We start from the raw sequence: 15,958 nt of genomic DNA, 5'->3' as shown, positions 1-15,958 counted from the left end.
AGAGGTCGCCATCTCCGTCCCCGATCCGTCTCTACTCCCCTCTCGCGAGTTTGCTGAGGAAAACGAAATAGAAATTCAAAAGCCCTAATTTTCTCCAAGATCCGCCGCTGCTCTACAACCTCCGGCGAGATCGCCACCGCCGCCCCTGTTGAAGTCCGACGACGCAACACCTTCATCTCTGGCAGGGTCGCCGCCTCAAGGTTGACGTTGTGAAATCTACATATCTCAAACGATTGCTCTCTCTCCGTACGCAAAGCCCCAAGTTCTCACCCAATGAAATCGAGCCTTGATTTTTTCCATTTTGCAGCTGCTATTTTCGAATGTTATGAAGAAATAGAAGAGGTCGTTGAAACAAGGGTTAGGGCATTGCTTTAAATTGAAGATGAAATTGGAGTAAAAACGACGTCGTTTTTACCCTTCCAAAACGTTGTAGTCTAACTCACTGGCCGATTGTGCCACGCAAGCTTTTCCGGTTGCCACGTCACACTAATTTTAAAGTAATTAGAAATGCAGGCCAAAAATTAAAATGGGTGCAAAGGTTGGGTATTGTCAGGTAGGTTTTGAAGGTGATGTCTAAATTCAAAATCGGCGAAAGTTAATGTATTTAGAGCAAATTAACCCTTGAATTAATTACACAATAAATTCCACAATAGTAGTTTTTTAGAGGAAACTCCATAATAGTTATTTGGCCATAAAGTAAAAGCATAAACAGTAAAGAAAAATGAAGAATGATAGGATCCAGAGGCTGGCAACATAACTAAAAGAAACATGAATATGTCTAAAAATAGTTAAACTCTATCTTCATCTTGGATTGGAAAATACTGGGAGGAATGGTGGAAGAAAAGTAGAGTCTGCTCAAACTGGTATTTACATTCATAACTTCAGCAACAAAGGATAAATATTAGCACTAGCACTAGCACTAGCACTAGCACCACACTTCTTCCCAACAAAATTGATGAGCTCTTCTTTCGCTGCCTCCATTATTGCCCTCAACAATGTCACTCCTGTTCCTTACCCTCTCAGTTAAAGTAGTGATATGAAATCTGTGTCCTTTAGAGAAGAGGGGAGTTATAGAACAAAAATTCACACCAAATGAAGGTGTGCAGTATGAGAATTAATGTAACAAGATGCAGATCCTCATCACCTCAATCCACCATTCATAATCAAACTTATAACAGATCAAAAGCTTGCATTCTAATGTTATTTGCAACGGAAGGAATGTGAAACACATACTCTCAATCTTTCATCTCAGACCTGTGTGATAAGAGCGTCCACAGCCCAAAGGTGCTTAAATGGTGTCCCCACCTAAGCACCAATCCTCTATAGCTCTTGGTGCTTAAGTTGGTGCTTAAATTTTCATTTCCACAAATCCCCAATTCTATACTTCTATTTTAGAATTTTAAATTTTCATTAAAAATAAAATTCAAACATTACAATAAAAATAATAAAAAAAATTACATAAAGAAAATATAGGATTTTAAAAATTAAAAAAATCGATATTATATTAACTTAAAATAAAATATAGGATTTTAAAATTTAAAATTAGGTGAAAATTAAAAAAAGTTTAAAAAATACTAGGATTTTAAAAGAAAAAAGAACAAAAATTTAAATAAATAAATAAAAAACAAATTTGAAACCCTACCCACCCCACCCAGTCGCTTCCCCTCATTTATCCTCTGCAAGTTTGTTTTTTTTTTCCGCCCGTCTGTGGAAGCTCTAACTAAGTGAAAAGAAGTTGGTTCGAGAGCATAAATTGCAACATCTCTAGCTGGTGGTGAAGTCTGCAAGAGGTTTTTGCATTTGATGAAATAAATGAGAAACATAACGACTACAGATCGGAGGGTCGGCCAAGGAGCCAACCCTTTAAAAGTTTTTAAAAATTTTGTCGGCCATATGTCTTGATTTCCATACAGCACTAGCCAAACTAGGGCTAGCGTGGCATATTTAGCCAACCGACCCTTTTAAAATTTTACAACAAATCCAACCTTTATATTTATAGTGTTGTTCCAATTCATGCCTTGTTTGCTGAGTTCGATGTGGGATTGGGAATAATTTGTAATTGGCGGGCTATCATCATATCGATAAATCGAAATCCACGCTGCTCTGCTGCACGGGATGAGAGATTGAGTTCCTTGTTATTATATCTCCAATCGAAGAATCCTATCAACTAGCAAGGAATTTCAACTTCCACTTAAAAGTATGCATAATGTGGCAAGACAAAGCAACAACATATGCAGCAGGCTAATACTTGTCCTAGTATGGTGGGATCTCTGATACTGGAGCAATTCTAATGAGGAATAAGTGTTACAGATACTGTCGCCTTGCCGAAACCAACAAAGGCAGACATCATTTGTGAAAACCTCCCATATTCTCGCTCTTGCCGCCGCTGCCGTCGATTCTTGATCCCCCAAATCACCCCTCACCATTTCTCGCTCTTTCTTATTTACTATCCCAATATTCTTTTTCTGGGCTTCAATTACTACCCCTTTTCTTCTCTATTTCAGCCAAGAACACGCTTCCCTGAATTTGGACGGAAATTGCATGCTGTTTGGTAGCCTAGTTTAGTAGTCTACTGTTTGGTATCCCTTATTCTTTTTTTTTTTTTTGATCGGTCAAAGTCATGTTAGATGTTAGTAGTTAGTTCCCCATCCACTCCAAGAACCACCTTATCTCTCCATTCACCAAACTCCACCTTATATCTCCAATCACCAATTCGTTCCCAAGAGGGATCGAACCCGGGTCACTTCACTTAAGTGAGGACCCGGTGGCCAGTGGGCTAAGCCCCCTGGTTGTTTGGTATCCCTTATTCTAACCTGCAAGCCCTTCACTAATTTATGGCCCGGTCCAATTTCACTAGGCTGTATCCTCCAATAAAACTTCCATTCTCAATTTAGCCCTAGCACACCCTTGAACGATGCCCTCTTTTCTACAGTCAAACAATGCTGTTTTCGATCTGCAAGTGCTATAGCTATGCGATGAAATAAAAAATTCAGCAGGTAACACAACATTTGTTTTTTTTTTTTTTCTGTTTCCTTCGTTCTCGATCTTCTTGTGAACAAAATTTTACGTCGATTATATGTTGATTTGACTTCCTTATTTTACCTTTTCCTGAATTTGCGCCATCGGTCTCCGGATGTGAGTTTGGTTTTTCTGTTTCTGTTCATCAACATTAACACATTTTCCTGAATATTACCTTCGATTATATGTTGGTTTGCGTCGATTATAGCATGATTTGAGCTATTTGTTGATTGTGAACGAAATTTTGTTTCTTGTATTACTAGGGGCACTTCTTCATGTTGTTATAATACAAATACTATCAGCAACATATGTCCCTTGAGGAAGATAACCTTAAACTGAATACTAGATTTATCCAATTTTTTCATAACAAAACTTTGTCTACTATTTTGTTTGTAGTGCTGAACTTCAAACAGTGGACGAAGAAAATAACCTTAAACCGAGTACTAGTTTTATCCAATTTTTTCATAAGAAAACTTTGTCTGCTATTTTGTTTGTAGTGGTGAACTTCCAACGGTGGACTCGCGGTCACAAAATCCTAATATACAGGTTTAACTCACAATGGTCACATATGTGATTCTATCAAGCGACTTTGCAATTATTTAACATAGAAATGTGTCTGAAAATGTCGAAATATGTGATTCTATGAACCAACATTTGCAAGTAAACACAAAACTATTTACCTTTATTTCAACATAGAAAACAGGGTCAGATTTGGAGATTTATCTTCTGCGGGATTGATCAGATATATTCCTTTGCATCTTGTTTGCCTCATATTCCGCCCTTATAAATATTTTGAATAACCTTCGTTACTTATTGTTGGCTGGAGATGAATAAATCAATGACAACTTTCTGAGCATATTTTCGTACTATTTTTGACTTCCATTTCCATATATTTTCCTTTTGTCTACTCAGAATGTATTGCTAGGAATTCTGCTGAGCTTTTATTCAATAACACAACGATGTATTAAATTGTATTGCTTTTACTCAATATCTTTCTTTTGAATCTTTGTTAAGGAGAAGCTGAACACAAGACAAAAGAAGATAATAATCAGTATTAGTTCGAGATAATTGCCAAGGAGATTAAGGTACCGATTTAGCAGAGGAATTGGGGTATGCCCAAATTTTTATATTTTTGGATTATTATTTATGTGTCAAGTTTCATGAGCATTTTTGGGAGAGAAATATACTGCTTGTTGTTCATCAAAAATGGATAATAATGAGTTGAAAACTATGTAATTGTGTTACTAGGAATGCAATGGCATGAATGCAACTTTTAAGTATTCCAATATTTTGAAATATTGTTGATGTGTTGATTGCCGAAATCGTTGGTTTATGTTTCGATGAATGGAGATGCATATAATTTGGATTTTGACTTTGTCAATGTAGAAGCCAGTAACAGTATAATCTGCTATGCAATCTTTGTCGAAATAATACCGATAGGATGAGATGTAGCTTGAATACGAAATCTCTGCCGTTATTGACATTGCTTGATAGCTAAGAGTCTATTGTTTTACTTTTATTTTATGCAGAAATTTGTGCATCAGTCCACCCCTACAGTAAACAATGATGCACAATCCTATTGAACCTGCACAAATTGTGTTACTGATAGAGGAGATAATGCATGTGTATTTGATGGAACTCATATGTGTAATGGATCTTATAACTAGGATGGACAAAAGAAAGAGGAAGCGTACTGATGAAGTTGAGACATATTCTATGATTCAAAGAATCCCTGACCAAGTTAAGCGCTTGAACAGAATGGTAGGAGTTACTGATATTGATTGCATTGAAAATCTTCGCATGGATCGTAACACTTTCGGTAGATTATGTCTTTTATTGCGACAATTAGGGGGTTTGACTGATGGAAAATATGTTAGTGTAGAAGAGCAAGTGGCAATGTTTGTAACTACTTTGGCCCATCACCAAAAGAATAGAATAGTTAGTTCTAACTTTTGGAGGTCAGGCCAAACAGTATCCCACTATCTCCATGTTGTTTTAAGAGGTATTTTAAAATTACATGGAATATTCTTGGCCAAACCAGAGCCTGTAGCAGAGGATAGCAATGACCCAAACTGGAAGTGGTTTAAGGTATCTCGTTGTATTATTTTTATTTGCAAGTTATCTTCACGAAAGTATATGCTAAATAATCTCTTTCTTCTTGTGTGTAGGGCTGCTTAGGAGCGTTAGATGGCATATACATTAATGTTGTGGTGCCAAACATAGACAAGCCGAGGTATAGGACACGAAAGGGTGAGATTTGCATGAATACACTGGCTGTATGTGACCAAAATATGAAGTTTGTTTACGTCCTATCTGGATGGGAGGGATCAGCTGCTGATTCTCGGGTTTTAAGAGATGCAGTGAACAGAGTGCACGGACTGAAAGTTCCAAGAGGTACACACTTATGTAAATTACAAAATAACGCATCTTTGTTGTGGTTTGTGGACGACATAAGCTCTAGTAATTATGTTGTGCCTGTGTTTGCTATTCTTTAGGAAATTACTATTTGTGTGATAACGATTACACAAATAGCGAAGGTTTTTTGTCTCCATACGAAGGTGTTAGGTATCACATGAAGGAGTGGGGTCCAGAATGTGAGAGGCCTCAAAACGCGCAGGAAATGTTCAATATGAGGCACACTAAAGCGAGAAATGTTATTGAGCGTGCACTCGAAATCATGAAGATGCGATGGGGAATACTTAGGAATGCGCCGTCTTATCCTGTCAAAGTTCATAATAGGCTGATCATGTCTTGTTTTCTACTGCATAATTTCATTCGTTCAGAAATGGTTCATGATCCAATTGAAGAGCTAATTGACGAACTCCCTACTGTAAATGTCTATGAAGAACATGGTGACGAAGAGGAGGATGGTTTTGTTGATGCTACTGAAACGTCTCCCGAATGGAATCAAACTAGAGATGCAATGGCTCAAGCAATGTGGACTGAATCTTGATCAACTTTAAGGAGAAATTAATCATATTATATTGTGTTTAGTTTCTGCACAATCAATCTCTGTCTTTTGTTGTTATAAGTGAGCAAGTGGATTATCTTTTGCGAACATGTGTTTAGGTGGATTCTATCTTATGCAAAAAAAAAGTCTCATTTTTTTGGTGGCTGCAATTATGTGATTGATATGTTGGCCTTGTTTACTGTTCTGTATCCTACCTTGATTTAATGCTGCAGAGTATTGTCCTTTTGAATTTAGACTGAAATATTTGTGTGGGTTTCCAATTGCATTATTTATTTTCAAAGCTTCCTGTTTGAGTCCATAGGTTTTAGTTGATTTAAGGCAATCTTTTGACAGTAGCAGAACTGTATTAATGCTGTCAAAAGTTGTATATATCTTTGTCATTTTCATTTTTTTTAAAATCATTTCAAGCAATTGAATTGTGTATATAAAAGTGAATGCCAATTATTGAGTAAAAAATTTCGTTTATCACTTTATTGAATTAACTGCATAATAAATTCCACAATAGTATACTCAACAGTATAATTATTTCGACGATTATAATAATTATTTGGCCAAAGTAAAATCTAACGTGTACACATGTAGAATTTAGAAGCATAAACATTACAGTAAAGAAAATTGAAGAATGATAGGATCCAGTTGCAAAAGCTGCAGCATAACTCAACCTACCTTCACATGAGATTGGTATCTTTCTTCACAGAGAGGAATGGTGGAAGAAAAGTAGTCATCCTCTGCTCTGCTCAACCTCATATTTACATCAAGCCGAGTGCGCCACATTGCTCACGATTCACAGCTTCAGCAACAGAGGATGTGATGGAAAGGGAGCTGATGGAAGATGATCCCTTGTTTGTGGTTTAGGTGACGTTCTTCCCGACAAAATTTATGAGCTCTTCCTTGGCTGCCTCCATTATTGCCCTGAACTCCACGTTTGCATATCGTCCCCAGAAATGAGTTCTTGACCAAGTAGCACAAGGAAAGGCTGGACTGCCAAGTCCATGAAATATCCTTGCAATCGCTCTGGGTGTGAATTTCGCCTGTGCGTTGCTTTGGAGAAAAACCTAATGCAGAATCAAAGATTAATATTACCTAATAATCTTCTTTTCCACCAAGTTCGGAATTTTACCTTTGTATCTGCTCGCAAAAATGGACTGCAAAACAAAAGCATTTTCATATGAGTTTATTGGTATTAGAATGGAGCAGGGCTCTTAATGTCGCATAAAATCCTCAAACCTGTTTTGATCCATCTGAATATGCATATCTGCATCACACTCCCCATTGAAGTACTCTTGAATCTTCCTTTGCAAACAAGGTGTATGTTCGTCATTGTGGCAACCCAGTGCTTTGTCACAAGCTTTTGCGGCATACACTGAAGCATTAAACACCACGTCTAACTTCCGTACCTATGTCATGTCACAATTGGGTTGCAATTTACAACACTAGCAAGCGTTGGACCAAAACGAAAACAATCACAAACATATTTTCTCACCAAAACATTGGTACAAAGATCTCAGTATATTCAAAGAAGCACTAAACACCTAGATAAAACAAATAAGGATCTTGGGATTCTTTGATTAATTATTAACACGGAAAAGGAAACTTGTGATTTTATCTGCCGGTTAAGACAAATTATATGAGAAAATTCAATTCAAAGCAACATTTCAAAATTTACACAGTAGGTAAACGACATGCATATTTCCATTTTGATAAACCAGTTAATGAAAAATAAATAGAAAGTAATAGCAACAAGAAAACAAGAAACCAACTAATAACATAAAAAAGTAAAGGCCAATCACCTTACAGGATTCAACCTCCCCAAGCCACTTAGTTAGTTGAGCTGCCAAAGAACAAATATCATTTGGTACCTCCAAAATTGTATAACAAAATGCTTGATCCTTCAATTCATATGTTATTTCCCTCTTCATCTGGTCAAGAAACAGGAAACCCTATCTATAGTAAGTCTACAAGCACATTCAGAAAAATGTACAACACGATCCCATCTGCACAGAAACAACTCATGCCAAAGCAAGTGAATATATTTGTTCCTATACCAGCGTGCGTCAACTACTCTTACTGTATAAACTGAAATTTGATCATAATGAACCAACCATCCAGCATGTCTAACAATGAGTACTAACATGTCATTCCTATTCCTCTTAGGATACCTAAAACTAGGATCGATTCCTAGAAGACTTCTTTACCCGCTCAGAAGAACCCTCTCAGTTAAAAGTAGTGATATGAAATCTGTCCTTAGCCACCATTTCTGATGGTATATGCAAACACTTTCCATGGATGCTTGAAAAAGATACTGAACTTTATGTTTTTTTTTTCCCGTGAGCTATGAACTGGTAGTGAAAGATTTAAGGATTAATTTGCTGCAATTTAGAGAACAGGAGAGTTATGCCACCGATAGGTATGCTTCTTCAAGACAACTTTACCTTCACTCGGATCTTTACAACAATAGAACAAAAATTCGACACCAAATGAAGGTTGCAGTATGAGAATGTTCCAGAGTAATAAACATTTTTGCAAGAAGTGAGGATGAAGCAGATCCTCATCACCCCAATCGACCATTAATAACTGAAACTTATAAGAATATGTACGAATTAAATAATACAAACCTTTAGACTCTGCAAGTGATTTAACAGCTCAAAAGCTTGCATTCTAATGCTATTTGCAACGGAAGGAATATGAAACACATACTGCCCATCTTTCATCTCAGACCTGTGTGATAAGGTACATATAAATAAGTGAAAAGAACTTGGAGAGCATAATTGCTCCAGTTGTCAGTTTAAGCCATATAATAGCTCTCACTTTTTTAAAATTGCAGCAACTGCAACATCTCTAGCTGCAAGTACTGGTGGTGAAGTCTGCAATAGAAGAAGAATCAAGATTCAAGCTAGAAGAAACTAGAGTAAAGATAGGCAGATAAAAGATGTATGCATTTGATGAAGTGAACAGCTGGGATGTAGATAAATTTGTACATGAGATTCTATCAAGAAGAGATAACAACAGACAGGGATAATTACATAGAAACTAAAATTGCAGATAAGACTTAAGAGGTTAGGCTACAAACCTGGTGGAAATTTAAGACACATGTTACATTTATCTGCGGAAGCAATTTTACATAACGCACTTCACCCAACTCCAACTGCGTCAGAATGGTTAGAATTACCTGCAAACAAGGGAAAAATTAATGATAATCATCCCAAGATTGAGCCAAATAAGAGTGGTAGACCAGTTTTCAAATCACTAGAACTTATCACATATTAGCAAAAACAATTTAATTCACTAAAGCCATAAATTATTTCCAATTATCTGGAAAAGTAGCTTCGATTTCAATACTCAGTAGCGTAGACAATGTTTGGAAAGGAAGAATCTGATTTCTAAAAGAAAGAATACATAAACTTGTAGCAAAAGCAGCTATATGAAGGACCTCTTCTTTCATGTCAAATTTACGAGATGCTGATTCTTTGACTATCGAACAAATTTCTTCAACTGAAGATCTGTCACTTGTGAAAATTTGACAGAGTAACTTGTTGATAGTATATTCATCTACACCATCACTGAGTAAAGTAAAAATATATATGTTAGCAAATCCGAACAAGAAACAATAGAAAAGGGAGGAACTGACCTCAAAATGGTTTAGTCAATTACCTGTACATCAAACTGCGAAGCTTAATATATGTGACATCATCAAAAAGAAGGTGGCAATAAGACAATCTACCATCACGCCCAGCACGACCAATTTCCTAAAGAGATTATGTGTTTTACTTGACATCAAATTCATGTTTCAACTGAACTAGTTGGGGAAGACTATCAGTGCTTACATGATATACAATGTGAATGAATATGATTTACCTGAACATACTCTTCCAAGCTTTCTGGTAAACTATAATGAATCACCTGATGTAGGAAATAGAGAGTTAGTAACAATAATCATAAGTGTGGCTATAATGTCAAATATGTCCTGAGGAACTATTTGCATCCACGCATCAGTCACTACAGATCATTGAAGTGAAGCTTTCACCTATATACAATGGAGAATTCTCATTTTATTGCAAAACAAATTCTCAAGCTGCACTCTATTTTTCAAGTTGTTCATTAATTGAAAGAGTTAAATGTGATGGTATTGACCAGAGATTTGTAACACAGATCTTTGTGATACTAAAACCAGAATGACCATAAAGATAACAATTATTCAATTTCACAACGGGCATGACTTGTACATGAAGTAGATGCAAATATATGGAAAAAATAAGGACAGAACATTCTCTTACAGCTCCAACATCACTTTTATCAAGTCCCATCCCAAATGCTACAGTTGCAACAACCTTCCATTAACAGAAAAATACAAGTCAATAGACCTAAACAGTTCGTATAAAACATTTTAAACAATAAACACATTCAAGGACTAAGATAGTAACAAATATCTTACCACTCTAATCTTGTTCGAACAGAACAAATCCTGTACACGACTCCTATCTTTTGCAGGAATACCACTATGGTAACTCTGAAAATAATAAAAATAATGTCATTTGAACAAAAATATGCAAGTAAAGAACAATGTCCAGAAGCATCTTGATCTTTCAACCAAATGAAGCCTACAAATAAAACACTAACCTTCGCAGAGATATTGTTATCACAAAGATACTTGCTTATCATATCAGTTTCAGACTACAGACAAAAAATTGAAAGAAAGAAGTTATATGAAGGTCAACAAGTACAATAAAAAATAGTAACAGATATCTACTGGAGTTAACTCAATTGTCAATTGAAGTATTGAAACTGTAAAGTCATGGTTATACATAACATGATGTAGGAAAAGTATACCTGGAATTTGCAGTAAACAATGATGCTTTTAATATTTGAAAAAGGAGAAGATTTGAGCAGTGCCATCAAATCTTTCATCCTGCAAAGTGGTTGGATTACGTAGATATTAATTCAAAGATAACGTGAAGCTTCCAGAATCAGGCATTGGATTAGCTAGAGCGTGTATGCACAGACCTATTCCCACTTTTAGAAACTGACAGGTGCAAATTTTCCCTCAACTTGGTTGACTGGATAAGGTTAGTAGGAGGAATTTCTAAAGCATGCATCACGTCACACAAGGTTTTGTTTGTTGCTGTTGCAGTCATTGCAAGAATGCATCCAGCATTAAGCTTACCACGCAGCAAAGAGGCTCTAAGCCTCATATATGAAGGTCGAAAATTGTGTGACCTGCCAAAATATCTCAAGTATTTGAAGTATTCTACCAAAAGCTTTATAAGGAAAAATAAGGTTAGCAAGGAGTTAGAGAAGAGCACTAAACAAGATCAGAAAAGGTAAAATCTGAAACGCAAAGGAGAAGATACGTGAACAAGCACTCACCACTCTGAAACACAATGGGCCTCATCAACAACAACGGTAGATAACACTGAAGAGCCATAAAAGATGGAAATAAATTCTCCATTCAAAAACCTTTCTGGCGAAACAAAAAGGACCTGCAACATTAATAAAAAGGAATAGAAAGTATCATCTTGTTGAAATATGATTCAACGTTTTTTGACAAAATGTTTACCACAAGATTATAGAATTGACTTTTGGTTGCAAATGTTCAGTTATGCAAATTAATTCCAAATATAACTAAGGACATAAAAGAACCTTAATAGATCCTTCTTGCAGCAACCGGAGTGTTTCTGACGCCTCTTCCGCTGTCTAAACAACCGCCAAGATAGACAGAGTCAATCAAAAACCAATTAACTGGTAATGCAAATGCAACTCAAATAGTTATAATAAAGAGACGTAACCAACCTGACTGCTGCACAAAAGGCCGCCTCGAATCACTGGAGGCAGATGCTTGAGCTGATCTATCATCAAAGCAACTAAAGGGCTAACCACAAGTGTGATCCCTGGCAACACCAATGCCGGTAACTGGTAACATAAGGACTTGCCTGCGCCAGTCGGCAAGACCAGCATAGTGGACTTCCCGGAAAGCACCATCTTTATAGCTTCTAACTGGCCATCCCTAAAAGAGTCATAACCGTGCGTCAGCTTCAACAACTTCAGCAAATTTTCATCTGATGCCTCGTCTCTCACCCTCATCACAGCCTCTTCAATTGATCCAGCATCAACATTCGATGTTTTCTGCCCCATTCCAATATCCACCACCAATCCCTCTTCATCAAAAACACAATTTTCTTCTCCTCCTCCACCCCTCTCACCTCCCTTGCTTCGTCTAAAATTTCTCCGATACCTATTGGAAGAAGAAGAACTAAAACCAGTCCTCTTATTCTTGAACTTGAACTTTTTCCTGCCATAGCCGTTGATATTGAGCTTCACAAAATTCCCTTCACTACCACATTTGACCTTTTTATCTATAACCATATCAGAATTACTACCTCCAATCACACCAAGGTTTTTTCGTGTTCTTTTCATAACCAAGCCCTCACCAACGACATCGTTTTTTAGTGCTTCTTCCGGAGCAGCACTTTCAACCGAAGTCCTAGTTTTCATCTCAATTGGATTGTCGGGCTCAAATTTGAGATTCTTATCCTGAGCTTGCAAGAAAGATGCAAACTTGGAAGCACAGTGGCCTCCATGAAGAAGTCCATCGGAAGCACCCTTGCCATTTTGTAGGTTGCCTTTCTTAATTTGGAAAGGCAAATTGGAGAGAGGAGAAGTAATTGGTGGGTTGGATCGGGGAGGATCCGGGACTGGGACTGGGGCCGTCTTTGGAAGTGGGTTTGATTTTTTCTTGGAGATTACGGGCTGCAGAATTGTTCTTGCAGTGATTGAGGTGGAGATTGAGGTTTTGGTTCTTGATTTGGAGGAGGAGAGAAGAGCGGCGCGGCGAGCCTCTGATGGCGTAGGGGCCGGCGCAGGTGGCGGAGAATTAGGCGGTGTGGCGGAGATGTGAGAGCCGTCGGAGCCTGAATCGTACTCCATGGGATAGTCAAGTGTGCTAAGATGATTTTCCCGCCGATTTTGTAAGACGCTGTTTTTCTGCACTTTTTGTCAATGTCGTTTAAACTTTTTTACTCAAAATCCATAATCCATAATTATAATCAAATTCGTTTTTTCCCAAATTCATGCCAAAATACATATACTTTAAATTTTTTGAAATTTCCCACAAATTTTAAATTTCGTCAAATTAAAGTTGACGTGGCAAAATTAAAATTAATATGACAAGTTTATCTATCAAAATAGCATCATTTTGATTTTTTTTAAAATTAAAAAATAAAAATAATTCAAATGGTCCACAATCAGAAGCCGCAAGACGATCTGAAGGCGTCGATGATAATGCGGCATACTGGATTTCTTTTTATTTTCAATTTTTTGAAAAAAAAAAATTCAAAACAACATCATTCCGCATCAATTTTGGTTTTGTCATGCAGCTTTGATTTGGGGAACTTGAAATTTATGAAAATTCCAAAAAAATTCAAAGTATATGTATTTTGACACCAATTTTATAATGTATGAGAAAAATCATTTGATTATTGTATGGATTTATAACTAATTTAACTCATAAATAATTGAAAAACACGGCTTCTTAAGAGTACTACTTTCTTGGTTAATTGCTTCCAAAATCGCAATGTTGTTGTGTACGCTATAAGTTGCAAAATACTAGCATTGAAAAACATATTTATTCAAAAAAAATTGTGAGAGGAGAGATAATTTTTTAAAATTTTTAATTTTTAAATAAATACTCCCTCCGTCCACGAAAGAACTTTTTATCTTTCCTTTTTGGGACGTCCACAAAAGAACTTCCTACCTATTTTTGGACTATACCCAACCACTTATAATCCTCAAATTTTTCACTTTTCACAACTCCAAATATTAATTATAACACATTTTCACCACTCCCAATACACTCAAGTACCTTTTATCCACTCTCAATACACTCAACAATATTTTTTCTTAAAACCTGTGTCACTCCCTCCTAGGAAGTTCTTTCATGGACAAGAAGTTCTTTCATGGACGGAGGGAGTATAATTTTATATTTTAAATCAAATACTTATATAAAATATATCAAATTAAGGCTTTTATTGTGATCTTTAATTTGCTATGCATATTAAATATTTTATAGCTAGTTGAATTTCATAATTTTATATAAAAAAAAATATTAAGAAGATTAAAAACAAGAAAAAATTTAATTTACAAATAAATAAACCTTAATACTAAAAAAATTTCCAATCAATTTAAAATTGATTTCAAATAGGTTAATTGCATATAATATCACGAACTTTGCCCGAAAATTCATTTTTCCCACGATCTTTAAAAAAAATCATTTTTTTTATCAAATACTTTGACATTTGTTCAATTTCCCCACAATATTTTTTTCCCTCAAATCAGAATCGACGTGGCGTTGATGTGGCTCGCCGGCACACGCCATTCCAATAAATGAAACGTTGCGTTCAGTGTAAACATTAAAACCCTAGTTCCTAAATTAAAATCAGCGTCCATATAAAAAAAAAACATTGTCCCTCTTGTTCTTCTTCTTTCTCGTTTCCTTCTTCTTCAATCTACAAGATGTATTCTTCCTCCTTCTCTTTTGGTTCTCCCTCTGATTTCATTATTTGTATGTGTAAACTAGTGGCAATGGTGGAAACTTCAAAAACAACAAAGAATTCGGGGCGCGCTTTCTATTGTTGTCGCCACCGAGCGGTATGTATATATATATATTTTCGATTTTTGCTGAATTGTTGAGGTGATATAGTGATTTTCGATTTTTGATGAATTGTTGAGGTGATGGAACTGATTTTCGATTGTAGCTGAATTGTTGAGGTGGTGGATGTAGAGGCTAAAATCTACAATTGAAGTTGACGTCTACACGTCCGGATGAATTGGGCACTAGCAACCTGTCAACACAAGAACACGTAAGAGTCCTAGGTTGAGCACCGGGTGGGGGTGTCGACCGTAGAGCCTCCGACGCTCAAGTCAGTATCGGAATAGCCAAATAGAATGATAAACGAATTGAAATAGAGAGAAAGGCAGGCTGGAGTGTGCGGTTACTCCAGACTGTAAGCGGCGTCGGAGGGTGGAAACGGTGACAGTGTTGTGAAAATGGAATATGGGAGGCGGAGATAGGCCAAGTTGGCTAGACGGCGGAGTAGAGAGAATTCAAATAGTAGAGAGCAAGTAGGATTTCGTGTCCTTTTATGATCCAGTCTGGATGTTTATATAGGAGGCATCCAGCCGCTAGGGTTTTTACAGTCTGGCTCCGTCAAAACCCTAATCCTTCCGGTTGTTGCGATTTGGACGGGATCACGAAGATTCCCCTCTGACTGTGTCGGTTTGGTGGAAGACCTCTTTTTAGGGTTTGACGGCTGGGAGACGTTATCTAGGGTTTTGACGGCTACGTCTTATAACTTCGTCAATCCAGGTCGGCTATAACCCTTGGGCCGCATGCGATATATCCAGCTTGGTTGTGGATTTAAGTCGATCCGTAGCTTTTCGGGCTAGACGGACCAGTCCGTTTGATTAGTTGGGCTTTTTAGGATTGTGCCAAGCCGGCACGCTAGCTTGGTGGGCTTAGGCAGAATGCAGCCCGACTGTTTAGACAATTTGGACCTAAGGTGGATAGTCGACCTGGGTTGGTCCAGGTTGATCCTGTGATAAGTATAATTTCACTTATTGGGCTAGACGACAAGTTTTCTTAAGTAATTGGGCCAACCTGTTAATGATCCAAGTTGGTCCGAGGTTTGTCGGGCTGGACTGGCCGGGTTTGTTCGGCTCATTAGTCCAGCTTGGAATGTTAATTGGGCTTGAGCCAAGTTGACGAATTTTACCCTCTACAGTGGAAAGAAAAACAATCGTTTTAGCAATCTTTGTTTTCCTTTTGCCTGAAAAAATGAGAAATTAAAAGAAATTACGGCTTTATTATTATTATTATTATTATTATTATTATTATTATTATTATTATTATTATTATATGTGTAATTTAAAATTCATATATATATTCCACGACATTGTTACTTGTAAAATTAAATTCAC

The 15,958-nt window shown here is 36.8% G+C and overlaps 2 protein-coding genes and 1 non-coding gene across 11 annotated transcripts; 1 reads left to right on the top strand and 2 right to left on the bottom strand.

The window, feature by feature from the left end:
* Window positions 1–1,834: 1,834 nt before the first annotated feature.
* Window positions 1,835–1,964, bottom strand: LOC130996375 (U11 spliceosomal RNA). Its single transcript, XR_009092557.1, has one exon. It is a non-coding gene; the product is annotated as a U11 spliceosomal RNA (small nuclear RNA).
* Window positions 1,965–2,777: 813 nt separating this feature from the next.
* Window positions 2,778–6,138, top strand: LOC130995585 (uncharacterized). 9 transcript variants are annotated; one of them, XM_057920937.1, is made up of 6 exons: window positions 2,779–2,996; window positions 3,516–3,564; window positions 4,039–4,103; window positions 4,548–5,106; window positions 5,187–5,412; window positions 5,514–6,138. In XM_057920937.1, the coding sequence occupies exons 4-6, from the start codon at window positions 4,582–4,584 to the stop codon at window positions 5,969–5,971; spliced, it is 1,209 nt and encodes a 402-aa protein (XP_057776920.1). In that variant the 5' UTR covers window positions 2,779–2,996; window positions 3,516–3,564; window positions 4,039–4,103; window positions 4,548–4,581; the 3' UTR covers window positions 5,972–6,138. The 9 variants fall into 9 exon arrangements, with proteins under 9 accessions (XP_057776915.1, XP_057776920.1, XP_057776923.1 ...); XM_057920932.1 differs by lacking the exon at window positions 3,516–3,564 and having other exon boundaries at window positions 2,778–2,996; window positions 4,033–4,128; XM_057920940.1 differs by lacking the exon at window positions 3,516–3,564 and having other exon boundaries at window positions 4,686–5,106.
* Window positions 6,139–6,483: 345 nt separating this feature from the next.
* LOC130995584 (ATP-dependent DNA helicase Q-like 5) lies at window positions 6,484–13,026 on the bottom strand. Its single transcript, XM_057920930.1, has 18 exons — window positions 11,777–13,026; window positions 11,627–11,680; window positions 11,354–11,466; window positions 10,991–11,203; window positions 10,817–10,895; window positions 10,607–10,660; window positions 10,422–10,496; window positions 10,264–10,317; window positions 9,845–9,889; window positions 9,641–9,735; window positions 9,420–9,549; window positions 9,060–9,158; window positions 8,798–8,853; window positions 8,605–8,707; window positions 7,780–7,908; window positions 7,217–7,386; window positions 7,110–7,134; window positions 6,484–7,044 (listed from the first exon to the last, which is right to left on the bottom strand). The coding sequence occupies exons 1-18, from the start codon at window positions 12,908–12,910 to the stop codon at window positions 6,841–6,843; spliced, it is 2,832 nt and encodes a 943-aa protein (XP_057776913.1). The 5' UTR covers window positions 12,911–13,026; the 3' UTR covers window positions 6,484–6,840.
* Between the last annotated feature and the right edge of the window lie 2,932 nt (window positions 13,027–15,958).

Source organism: Salvia miltiorrhiza, chromosome 7 (assembly GCF_028751815.1).
Source record: "Salvia miltiorrhiza cultivar Shanhuang (shh) chromosome 7, IMPLAD_Smil_shh, whole genome shotgun sequence".
Classification (NCBI taxonomy): Eukaryota; Viridiplantae; Streptophyta; class Magnoliopsida; order Lamiales; family Lamiaceae; genus Salvia; species Salvia miltiorrhiza.
The sequence above is the reverse complement of the archived record's forward strand: the minus strand, read 5'-3'. Positions and strand labels throughout refer to the sequence as shown.

What these genes read in the sequence shown, in the direction of transcription:
- LOC130995585 (XM_057920932.1), top strand. Translation starts at nt 4,582, where the DNA reads ATGATGCACAATCCTATTGAACCTGCACAAATTGTGTTACTGATAGAG. An exon ending in CAAACTGGAAGTGGTTTAAG is followed by an intron (nt 5,107 to 5,186) that starts GTATCTCGTTGT and finishes TCTTGTGTGTAG; the next exon opens with GGCTGCTTAGGAGCGTTAGA. An exon ending in CGGACTGAAAGTTCCAAGAG is followed by an intron (nt 5,413 to 5,513) that starts GTACACACTTAT and finishes GCTATTCTTTAG; the next exon opens with GAAATTACTATTTGTGTGAT.
- LOC130995584 (XM_057920930.1), bottom strand. Translation starts at nt 12,910, where the DNA reads ATGGAGTACGATTCAGGCTCCGACGGCTCTCACATCTCCGCCACACCG. An exon ending in TGCAAGAAGGATCTATTAAG is followed by an intron (nt 11,467 to 11,626) that starts GTTCTTTTATGT and finishes TTAATGTTGCAG; the next exon opens with GTCCTTTTTGTTTCGCCAGA. An exon ending in TTGTTTACTGCAAATTCCAG is followed by an intron (nt 10,661 to 10,816) that starts GTATACTTTTCC and finishes TTTTGTCTGTAG; the next exon opens with TCTGAAACTGATATGATAAG.